This window comes from Diadema antillarum, unplaced genomic scaffold, assembly GCF_040938485.1.
Source record: "Diadema antillarum isolate AM-2024a unplaced genomic scaffold, OU_Dant_1.0 seq00000326_RagTag, whole genome shotgun sequence".
Classification (NCBI taxonomy): domain Eukaryota; kingdom Metazoa; phylum Echinodermata; class Echinoidea; order Diadematoida; family Diadematidae; genus Diadema; species Diadema antillarum.
This window is the reverse complement of record NW_027271344.1, coordinates 2,028,289-2,040,984: the sequence shown is the minus strand read 5'-3', so window position 1 is coordinate 2,040,984 and position 12,696 is coordinate 2,028,289. Positions and strand designations below refer to the sequence as shown.

Genomic DNA, 12,696 nt, shown 5'->3' with positions numbered 1-12,696 from the left:
TAGCATCTTATTTTTTATTCTTAAATCTTAGTAGACTTGTACTGCTACCACTGCTCCTAGAGAACTCCTGATCCCTTTACTCCGCCAGAAAATTGTACACAAGATGTGCATGCCTTTTGGTCAAACCTCACTCAAGATGTGTGAACTTGCCTCAATTTCTTTTGTTGACATTTTCAGCATTGGAATCAATCTTGCACATTACATTGCATAAAATTTTTACCCGAGAAAAATTCTGGTTGATATTTTACAGAGTTTCTCCTGTGTTAAAGTCAATGGCAGCATCATACTCACCGGAGTTTTCGGTTCTTACCAGAGTTTTTCTCAGGTTAAGTGTTTTATGCAACGGGCTCTTGGTGCTTTGACAGGATCCACCCTGGATCATTGTTATTGTCATTGGGAGCCTGTACAAAGCCTTGCTGAACACCTGGCGTGGTGTTGCTGGGGCATGGGACCCTAGGCTAGCTAGCTACTTTCGGGAATCTCTCTTTACATTACCTTAAAGTGGCAAACGTCATGCAAGAAATTATTCATGTAAAGACCTGTGCCTGTACTGTAAAACATTTGAAAGAAAAAAGACAAAAAAAAAGAAGAAGGGAGCATTAGAAGACTGGATTCTTGGATCACGGTGATGGGAGCGTTTTAAAAGAATTGTTTTGGGGGTGTTAAAATGTTGGTTAACTTGCAATCAGAAAGTCATGATGTTCACAGAAAGTGATTCACATTTCTCGTTGACATGAATATGGTCTATAAGGAGTATGTGCTTATCATGTAAAACTATGTTACCTATGCTGTAAGTGCTGAGTGGTGCTATACGTGGATCTCTTGTTTTTGTTTTTTTTTTCTAAGACAGTATGTTTTGGGAATTGTCGTGTGGATGTAAACTTGATACATTAAACATTTTACCAGTCTGCCAAACTGATAACTTGAAGTGATGGACTATATTTCTATGTGAATTCAAACTTTTCCCTTTTCCTCTAGTGTACATACAGTGAACTCCCGTTACAGTGATGTCCTCGGGACTAGCAATTTTCTTTCGTTATATTGAAATTTCCTTATAACCGATCAAATAAACAATAAAGAACAAAGAGTAGATAATTTTGTGGCCTGAATTTTTACTTCATTTTAACCGGAATTTCTTTACAACCATATTCGTTATAACGGGAGTGCACTGTATCAGTTGTCAGATACACTCACTCAAATACTTACATCCACTGTTGGTAAATCAATGTCATCACAGTCATATCATTGAAGAAGAACCATTGGGTTTTATCATGGACATACACACTAAAAAAGTGTGATTGTGTGTTGGCCTGCTTGCAGAATGACCTATGTTTGTGCCTCACTCTGCTGCCAGTGTAATAAAGTACTCGTCACATAATCAGGAAAGGCTGGGAGCAGCAAAAGCAGCTCCTTTCATGGGATGACATCATCATGATAGGCACAATAAATTAAAAAAAAACAACAAATCACTCCCCAACTTTCAAACTGCAGCTTGAACCAGCGACGACGACAATGACAACAACCTTCTTCTTGGCTGGACTATCGATGTGAATGCAAAAATTACAGTTGTAATGCCAATGTTGCTCTATAGATGAACATCAATTTTAACAATTTGGACCGATGTTTACCTGCCATGGGGAATCTTAAAGTCTTGCGTGCACTGAAAATTTAATTTCCCATATCCATAAAACATGAATTAGCATAGAAGCTCAGAAGTACAGTATCACTGGAAACAATTTGCCATTCTGTGTCTGTTACTTATCCCGATTCTTCTATGATATCTGTTTCTACACACTTGGAACAAGGGAAAACAAGATTTTCTGATTTTTTCTTGGTTTTCAGCAAGTAGATACTGAGGCTTCATAAGTCTCACTCAACGTATCTCTCTCGGGCCATTCAGTCTACAAGCCACCATAACTCATTCACACAAATAAACAATGCAAGTGCTTGATTTTTCATGTAGTTTATTGTGCTACCCTTCATTACCACACACAACCCCAGAAATGTGACAGCAATTACAAAGACTACATCAAGTCTACAAATGATGGCTTTGTATAATATAATTTGAGTAAATACGTGTTGTTGTTTTTCCTCACACATCTATTCTAATTACAGAGAGAAATATACACTGGAGAAACCCTTTTAAAAGATACCCAGCTCAATTTTTTGATAAAATTTCATTGTAATTTCCGATTAGTTGAAAATAACTTACTCTGATATTTTCTGGCATCTCAATAAAAATCTAACATATCCAGCTTATTTTGTGATTTCAAAATAGTTGCAAGTACTTTGCCATAGATAGTTTCTGGCAGTTCAATAGGAATCTAACACATCCAGCTTATTTTGTGATATTGAAATAATTGCAAGTACTTTGTCATTGATAAATTCTGGCATTTCAATAGAAATATACTTGTATCATACTTAGCCTACTCATGATAAAATTTCTGTATTATTCCGACTACAGTCTAAGTATTTTATCCTGACACATTGTGGCAGTTCTCGTAAGAAATATAATAGTGATATGAGAAATAATGAAGCACCCTCTGAGAAAGTACAAAATAAAAATGGTCGCCTTGATACAATATTGCAAACCTGGGTTTTTCAAGTAAGACAAGTTTGTTAGTACATAACACTTGTATTGTAGACTAGAACACATTAATGTCACATGATCTGTCACTAGATGAATACACATACTACCAAAAATCAATTAATCAGAATCCACAGAAGGCTTTGTGAAAGTAGTACTTCTTTTTTTTTCCACAAGAATTGCATATAACATGATACATGAATTGTCCCAGTGCCCTTACATATTGGATTTCAAAGGCATAATGGTATGAAAGAAGTAGAAGTGTGACTGTAGGGCAAAAAGGCCTGTGTATTATTTTGATCAAGTTTTGTGCATAGACTGTAGCATTCTTCATACTTGCCCAGTATGCATTGACACATGTCACAACCTGGTTTTAGTGAGGCTATGTTATTGCACACTTGCATATATATCACACAGTGTACTGTTGGTGATTGACGAACTCTTGCCTGCAGATTCTAAATAATATGCTGGAAGCAATTTCATAGTCGGTTGCTGGAGATTTTAGTCTGCCAATCCTTACATCCCAATGCCCTACCTTCACTGGTACACTCATGCACAGACCACTCTCATCAATGCAGTATAAAGTACAACAGAAATGAAAAAAGTGGGCATGTCACACAAGGGAACAAGCGAGACAGCTGCAACTTCTTGATGTCAGTATTTAGGCCCTATTTTTTCCCCTTTTTCTTTATAAGCAGAGTGAAGCCGTCCGAGGTACAGGCAAATGCTTATCATCCCACACTTATTTAGTACAGCTATACCGTGCATCCCATGATGCTGTGCAAGACGGCAGACCATGGTGAAACGTAGCATGGTGTCCACATCGCCATTTATATGGAAATTTCCCTCCTACTATACAGTGTATCTCCCTGAATCCTACTGGCATGCATATCATCCCCCTTTGACTCAGTTCCCACGGCGACGCATTTTGTCAAAGCATGTATAAAGCATATCGTACAAAATATAGGAAATTAAACAGCAACAGCAACAACAAAAATGAACAGGAGGATATCATAACGCTGATTTTAAAGCAAGTGAATACTAGCTACTTAAAGTGCACCTTAATCTCTACCTGTTGTGACTTATGAATACATACATTTCATGCACCTTGTCAAACACAAGTGGTATTGTACAGCCTAGATTTGCAAGTTGAGGTTACTTTGTATGATTTTCTACATTGTGTCTATTGCAGTGGCAAGAGTAGAACACATTCTCTTGCAGATGATTTTGTAGTTTTCTGTCGTTCACTGGCATTGGAAAGCCAGATATACTGGCAGTACTATGTTATGACACACACTACAAAGATCCATTCATTGGCTTCTATACCATATTACAACACATACATTTCCAAAACACTTGACGGTTAGAAATGAAGTCTGAAATGTTTGTTTATCTCTTATTGGAGACTGAGATGTAAACGTGTGACCCGTTACTACCATGATATTGTCTGAAAGTGCTTACACTTCTGTGATTTTCCAGCACCACTTAACACATTTGAACAACAAACAGGAACTTCACTTTGCAGATTTCCAAATGATTACATGATACTATTCTGCTCTATGGCAAACACTACCTCTCCATTCCACTAAACACACAAAATGCAAAGCCTAATGCATTACTGTTGGCTTTATGACATTGATAGCATATTTTCTTTTGTTAAATGAGTAGGCCATTATAGCTGACACGTCTACACTGCTTCTAGAAACCTGGAGAATAACCTTCGAGCGGAAAACAAACATTACATGGTAAAAATTGACATTGATATCATTAGAACTGGTGGAAGTGAAGGAGAAGCTAGCCTAAGGCAGATAATGAGGTGCTCTAACACTTTCGTATAAAAAGACATTGTGACCCTGGTTATGACGTCATCACATTGACCTCTGACCTCCTCTCCTCCAGACATCTAAGAGTACAGGTTCAACATCAGGAACTAAGAGACAAACGAAAGAGGGTGGAGAGTGAGCAACGTTATGTTAATTGGAAGAATGCTCATGGAAACAATACAGCTTACTGCCAATTTTCTGGAAAGAATAGCTTTCTTCATGCCTCTCTTCGATACGCATTAAGAATAAGTACATGTACATTATAAGACATATTTATTATTGCTGATGAGAACTGACCGCCCAGCATAAGCATACATCAAAATTTTAACAAAAAAAACCCCCGAAGTATATCTACATTTGTAAGACTATTCAAAACTATGGTCCTTGTAGCATCATTAAGTCATTGGCCCATCTTTTAAGTACAGCTGGGTCGATCAAAGGCTAATCATTATCTGAAGAAATCTCTTGTTATCATCCATCAAATGGTTTTCAATTCCCCCCCCCCCCCCTCCCCTTATAGTCTACATGTATGTTGTCAGGATTTCAATTCCATCAGGACAAACAATCTGCCGGATGGCATTGAATTCTACTCTCTCAGAATGAATTCTTCAGAGTGGCTGGCTATATACAGCCAACCTTGCATATCGAATAATCACCCAAGTCAAAGGTCATTTCAAATTCTCTTTATATTCTATCGATTTTAATCCCTCATACGTCGAAAGTCAAAGCTATTTCTTCAGTCCAAATTTATTCGACTTAGGCAAGGTTGACTGTGCTTTCAAATCAAGGGATTAGACACCCACCTCGTCCAGTTTGTATGTGGCTCGTCCGCCACTGGCCGCGTCGGCAAATTTCACTGCAGGGGAGAGTAAAAGAAATTTTCACGCTAGGATGGTGCAGGCCTCTGGGAACTCTGGAGGCAGTCAACATTACCAAATTGCCTATTGGAATTTTGTGGTCCCCACACACAGTGTACAAAGGGAATATCAGATTCTTACGGGAACTTCTATCATGACTTGACCATACACCTGAGTTAAAAGCCCCACATACAGCAAAGCATTACTATATCATATGGAGACCTGTTAAGGTGCCTTAGAAAAACAACAAAACTATTCGGAAAGAAGAGAAATAACAGAGTTAGCAATGCAAACATCACGATATGTCTTGAAATTCATTCACTACAGACAGATTTGCATACTGAAGCTGGTAAAACTTCTTTTGTATCTACAGCTGTAGTATATCTTTAACTGACTGAAACATTTGAAACAGAAAAAAGGCTACAAATATGGAAGAAACTGTTGTAACATACAATGTATTTTCAGCTGAGTGCAAGAAAAACAGGTTTTACTCCCATACACAATGGAGTAGATGCCATCTTTCTCTGCTCGCTCCTCAAACTTATTAAAAATCTTATGTAAATTCGGAGTTGGTCTTCATGACATTGAAGATGAGGTAGACCTCGATCATCTATACACATAGTAGTAAGGCTGAGTCCCCCCACACACAGACAATGTGCCCATTTCTTTTTGCAATAAACCAATACATAATGATTTGCGTTGGGGCAATTAAGGACTCACTGAACATGAACTTGAGCTTGATGGCTGCCGCGATGAAGCTATCGAAGGTGACACGGCCAGACTTATCGGCGTAGCGGAGGACCAGAGACCCAAAGGTGCTTGCACTCAGCTTGAAGCCTGGAAAAGGCAGGGGTAGAAAAAGAAATTATCACATGCCTCCATTTATACAATTCATACATGGGGTTGATCCTCACGTTACTTAATTGTCACACAACTGTAACATCTATCCAGCTTTTATTTCATTTAAGTCAATTTTTTTTTTCTCTTTCAGCATTTTCGCCCAAAATTCATATGAAGGATGACATATCCATATTAGATATACACTTGTATATGTGAAGTTTCAAGGGATTTGGTGGTAAAATAAGGGAGATACAAGGGGGTGAACTTTCAAGATTGTTTGTCCTTCCCTTCGCACTGTGCTTCGATGATCGTTACAAACTCAAAAGCTTTCCCCTCTTATCGCAGACTTAATTGCACAGTATCGCCGGGCCTGATTCAGTTCATCCTTATGGCAATGCTGCACACTGGCCCTGGTCCAACAGTCCGCGACCAGTAAAAATCACTGTCAGACCAGTAACTTTTTCAGGAAGGGACTAGTAAAAAATAGAAAAACTGGGTACCTACTTGTCCAATAGACAGGTTGGACCAGTAGAAAAAAATGGGTTTAATAGTGTGCAGCCCTGCCTAAGGGTCAAAAGATTGTGGGTGATACCCAATGAATAGATACACTTGTTACTGTTATGTCAGCATGTCACCTGTATACTGTAAAACGAAGAATGTTCATGTGCATTTTAATTTCGCAAATTTCACAAGTGCCAAGATTTGTGGAATTAAAATGCATGTGAAAGTTCTTGTCTACACTATATGCATTGAATGCCAGTGGCAATTCGCAAAAATGTCATGCCACGAAAAAGGCCGTCGGCTCCAATTCGTGAAAATTTCATGCCGTGAATATATCATGTTTTACAGTAATACGGCACCATTCTGTGGGAAGGCTACAAGACTTCAGGGTACGAAAAGCTATAGACATTATGTAGATGTCTTCTTTAGATGGAATACAAGAGGCAACCATTCACATGGTTATGTACCCCAAATAACTCTCAATGCCATGAAAACGCAGATCCTTATTTTCAGTGTTTCTGCCGGCAAAAGACAAGAACTTACCAAGTGAGCGGAGAGCTCCCTTCATCTCATAGGCGTTGAAAGTACCAGAATTGTCCTCATCAAACTTCTTGAAAATGGCCTGTGATTTCATAGCAAGAAAGAATAATAAAGTTACAATGCTTCACATGTGTACTAAAATCAATGGAAAAACAATTAAATGGATTTCTGCTAGGGAAAGGGAAATGAATAAAACAATCTCACCCATTCAGACCAATTGCAGGATTGGTATACACATTTCATTTATCATCACTTCATGAGTAACGATCTAAACCTATTTAATGAAATATTCCTGAATATAATACCATGTACAATACTCTCTGTTTAATAGGGCAGGGCTACTAGGACAACAAGGAAAATCAAATATTTGGTATAAACAAAAAAGTTTTTCTTCTGATGGTGAGGAATCTTAATTTCCACTTCAGTTAAATTTCAGTGAAGGGATTGATCAGATCAGCACAGACACTACAATTCATCACAAAGTAAATACATTTGTACACATTATGTTTGGAAGTAAGCACAATAACATGGAGATCACTGTACATGCACAATGGTGTATGCATAAACACATGTTGGACCTTTTAATTATGAGGTCCCAAATTTCACTGCAATGTACAAACAACTCAGAATATGATCACTTGGGGGAGGGGCATGTGGTCCTCAGCTTGACACATGTGCACGATGTCATGGTGTCACTGTCACATTAGTCATGCAAATCAACAGCTACCTCACTGCACAAATGAGAAGACTGTACCAACCTTCCACGCACAGATGCTCTGCCACAGCTCGCGGAACTCCTCGAAACCAAGCTTGCCCGAACGGTCTTCCTGTCACGTAACTTGGCTAAGGAAACATGTGGCTGGCTTTTCTCCTTTTGACATACTCAATGTCTCCTTGAAATGATTTTAAAGGAAATTTTGGTTTAATATGAGGATTCATTTTGAAAAAGACTGTCTAAAATGTATCATAGCTCTAGAATAAGAATTTACTGCAGAAAATGAATCAGCATATCAAAGTGACAATACAATCGCTAAAAATGCATAGCAAAAGTCTGTACTTTTTAAAAAGTTTATCCAGTTTCTATTATCTTTCTCCAATATGAAACATGCAGTGAAAGTAAGAGGTTTGATTTAATGATGACAAGATAATAATTTTGGCAGCAGAATTCCTCAGATCTTGATGGGTTCAGGGTCACTGATAAAACACATCTTTTTTAGGTTGCCATGGTAGCAACAGAGGACAAAGCATAAACAGTACAATGAAACATTCAATGGCGCAATGCCTCTACCACGCCACCACGGGGTGGAGGCTGAAAAAAGGATACGTCCGTGAGGGCGACCATACTCTTGCATGACTCAAGGGTGAAACCACCTCCTCGTAGCTCTAGAGAGGACAAGAACACCAAACAATAGGCATTAACAACAGGGCAAGCAAGACAGGGCTTCCAGCAACAGTAATCAGAACATCACATGTGGTGTATTGTGTGAATACAATGTGTTCTTCACAGGCAAACTTGTGGTTGGTTATTGCAGTCCTCATGCAAACAGAGATTACTTATGCCACCAGAGAGAGGGAGTAAATATTATATCTATTCCGAAAATCATTCAGTATTACATGTGCATGCATGGCACCTACAAGTTTAAGTAAACCAAGTATTTGCCAAAACGAAGTTTTGGTTGGCATGCCTGGGCCACAATTTGACGCACTTTGAAACATTCAATGTTTCTCCACCTTTGCACAGTAGTTCTTTTTTCTTTCTTTTTCCTTGTTTGAGCATTTAATATTTATCAGCTACTGTATAATAATGAGTCTACAACAGGAGTGTCCAGAAACCGAGAGATGGATGAGAAATAATGGTCTCAAATGTCATTTCATTCAATCTTTGACTTACATGGAAATCATGCACATTAAAATTTTTCACACTTTTGAAAGCCATTATTCCATTTGCAACCAAAACGTTCAGTTTTTGCACTGAGTTAGAACAGGCAAATAATCTGACAAACTTGCATTAGTAGTTTAAAAAAAATAAAAGGTTGAATTAAGTAGTTATAATAGTGATTGCTCTCATTTAGACGATCATTCATGCATTAAGAATATAGCTGTTGCTTCTTAAAATAGGGGCCCTCTAAAAGACTTTAAAAATATCTTGTTGTTTGTTTTGTGCGTGTTTGACGCGACTTTGGGAAATTTGCTGTTTACATTTACATCGTAATAACACACAGGCTTTTGTAAATTGTCATTATGAATTGTTTAAAATGACTTGCTTTCAAAATAGGCCACCGAATCCTCATTGAAACAAACATCGAAGAAGGAATAACATGTTTGACAATCAATTTACACTGCCTTTTACTCAATGTCACCTCCATGAATACATCAAGTTATGGTATGAATCCTCATTGCATACGTGTTTTACTACAAATTTCGAATATGAACTAGAATTCCCGACATTCGGTGGCAGTACTAAGATTGTAACAGCTCATCCAGAAGACTTATGTCAATGGGCAATGATACACAGTCATATGTGAATATTAAAGGACCTCTATCCTAGGTAGAACAAAAAAAAGGTAAAGAAACAACAAAACTGATTGCCTTTTGAACGTCTGTATAAGTTTTACAAATAATTGTTATTTTCATTTGTATTTCACTACCATTCACAGTCTTACCAGCACTTCTGAAGTCTGGTCCGAGTTGGGCGACAACAACAGCATTGCAAACATGGTACAACACAATGAGCACATTTTACCAGACGTGCATCGGGCAGGCGGAACGTGAACGTGAAGAACGTGAGAGAGACGTGAGTGAAGTGAAATATCAAAGCAAAAGAACTCATGCAACATGGGGATGCAACACAAAAGCAAATAAGGCAAACATTTACTTTTGAGCAATGCCGGTTGAGAGATAGAGGAGCATTATTTACTCAGAAAAATCCCAGCCATTAACATCCCTCAGTATCTCAACCAGACACATACATGTACTATGAAACAACCATATCATGTAAACACAAATACACACATTTCTCTTTTTTTTTTCTTTTTTTTCGTTTTAGTTTTGAAAGAGTGAAAGCCTTGCAGTTTATTGGCCGAACAAGGTTTGTTTAGTTTTTAACATTAGTAAAATATTCGCTGTTTAGTTGAGTTGAAATGGACTGAACATTTGCAAACAAGACACATGCTTATTAAATGCCTTTGTGGAATCTACCTACTGTTAAAGATGAGAGCAAATACCAGTAATACATCAAACATAATACAGGTACAAAATGTGCCTACAAAGTATTGGTCTGTCAAGAGAACAATCACACACATAATGTGTTACGACGATGACTGCAAATCAATCTATATATAATTTTTGCATCCTGACGGATATTTTTTGAAGAGAAAAAAACCCTAAAATGCAGTTTTACAGAAGCTTAAAGCGTTATCATAATGTTTTCTATCATTATCATCATTACCATCGTCCTTATTGCAATTATCATTATTATTATCATTATTATCATAATTACATGTATACTTATCATTAGTATCATTACTATCATCATTTTTATTGTAACTTTTACTATTTGTTTTAAATCAAAATTTTCTGTGTTTCCATGAGAAAATTTGGTTCTTGCAAATATGACTTCCATGTTTCACAAAAGCTCTGACAAGCATAGTAAAAACTGTGACATGGAATGATAACATTGCTTTCATTTGGCACATAAAACACACTTCACATATGCAATTTAGTGAGTGTAGCTGTACAATGCGAAACAAATACATGTATGATATAATGACATCTATCAAACTACGAAGATGCGCTACAAAATACTGATCATGGCATGATGGAAAGTTCTCTATGGAAAAAAAAAAAGAAACCAATGTTACATGAGTTTCTCTGCCAGTCAGGAGAGTAAAATATTTCCTGCAAAATGTGATATTGAATCTGCTTCTTTCAATCCATGTTCTATAGCAACTGGTACAGGTGCTTATATTCTGTATGTTGAATGTGTAATCAATTTTGGATGCTTTTGCAACCAGTGCATGTTTCGAGAGAACAGTCTTTAGGTAAACTTTTTCCAGACTGTGACAACCATACTGTGTGCATCCATGATAGGACTTTATTGTACATATTTACTCTTCATAATGTCATATGTTTTGTATATGTCATGTATAAATAATTTAATAAAACTTAATATAAACAACATGTGCTTATTCTTTACAAGCTCTTTCATACCTGTAAAAAAAATTACACTAATGTATAGTCTCAGAGTGGCATAAAGATGGGGGGGGGGGGGGGAGAGAGCATTACTAAACTTTGGCAAGAAACTAATACATTTTAAAGAAGGGGAGGAACTAGAGCTATACAGAGCAACAGCACACCTACTGCTTTTTTGTTCTTTACTAAAATGCACTTGATTCACAGACTGCACACTGCAATTTGGGAGGGGAAAACTAAAAATGGAAAGATCGCTGGGAAGCTGATTCAATATTCAGCGCTTTCTAAAAGCTATAAACTTTGGGGGCTGTTCTACGGACACTTGACTTCACTGGAAAGCTGTGCTTCAGAAGTCTTGCGAGGAGGAATAAAACTCAAGATTTAGCGACCACATTTCTCTTTTTTTTTCACACACAGTAAACAGAAAGCTGAATGGAGATCCAGTTTGCAAAGTTGGTGCCTGAATGTACTGACCTTCTGTGCTTAGTTACATAAAAATCATGCACGAAGTAAAGATAAGGAGAAAGACGGGTTAGACATGTTAGGGTGTCATATATCATGACCATTCTAAAGTCATTGCCCTCATCTGCATACTCTCCTGGTAAATTAAACATTACATACTTTGCAACACTCAAGAGGATGCAGTTCTCAAGAACTTGAGCATCCAATTAATTGTCAATGTTTTGCTCTTGAATGACAAATCTGTAGTGACATAAGTCACTTTATTTATAGCAAGAAAACATTTCAGCGATTCAGAAATAAAAAGCATACAAGTGTATACATAGATTTTAAACATCTTCTAGGACTCGGGTCTTCTTACCTATAGATTGGTATAATACATTGTTCTCACTTAGATAGGATCATCTACGTGACATGCAAATAAGGGCTGATGAATATTACAAGAACAAAAAAAATAATCAAATATATTATTAAGAAATAGTCAAGATGCACTAACCAAATGTAATATAAGTGTCAGACATACTTACATAATATTAATATACTCACATTCCCTTCAGGAATCAAATGATTGCACTTTTAATTCTCAACATTTTAATGGTTTAGTTGACAGTGTTCATGCAAACATTAAACATTCATACTGAGAGTCATATTAAGTTTATTTCCCAGCTCATGCAACATCAGCTTCAAAGAATTCATTGAAAATAAAAAGTGTTCATATATGGTAAAGAAATTGTTAATAATTCTTATGACACTAGTTCGTGAGGCCTACAACACTTCTAGTGGACATATCTGTAATGCATGTAATATGGCTGTCGAGAAGCTGTGGTCCATTTGACATGGGAAAATTTTTTATTTCATCGTGAAAAAAAACAAACCCAAAAACAAAACTAATGTGAGT

General features: G+C 37.1%; 1 protein-coding gene across 3 annotated transcripts in view; it reads right to left on the bottom strand.

Moving 5' to 3' along the window:
- Positions 1 to 3,453: 3,453 nt before the first annotated feature.
- Positions 3,454 to 12,696, bottom strand: part of LOC139730691 (calpain-9-like) — a 70,109-nt gene continuing 60,866 nt past the window's right edge. For 2 of the 3 annotated variants that reach the window (XM_071641558.1, XM_071641559.1), the window contains exons 14-20: positions 9,812 to 9,826; positions 8,473 to 8,531; positions 7,907 to 7,975; positions 7,152 to 7,230; positions 5,988 to 6,104; positions 5,214 to 5,266; positions 3,454 to 4,517 (exon numbers count right to left, since the gene is read on the bottom strand). In XM_071641558.1, the coding sequence (XP_071497659.1) occupies positions 4,491 to 4,517; positions 5,214 to 5,266; positions 5,988 to 6,104; positions 7,152 to 7,230; positions 7,907 to 7,975; positions 8,473 to 8,531; positions 9,812 to 9,826 (419 nt within the window). In that variant the 3' untranslated portion in view covers positions 3,454 to 4,490. The remainder of the gene's footprint in view (positions 4,518 to 5,213; positions 5,267 to 5,987; positions 6,105 to 7,151; positions 7,231 to 7,906; positions 7,976 to 8,472; positions 8,532 to 9,811; positions 9,827 to 12,696) is intronic. The other variant, XM_071641560.1, reaches the window with a different exon arrangement.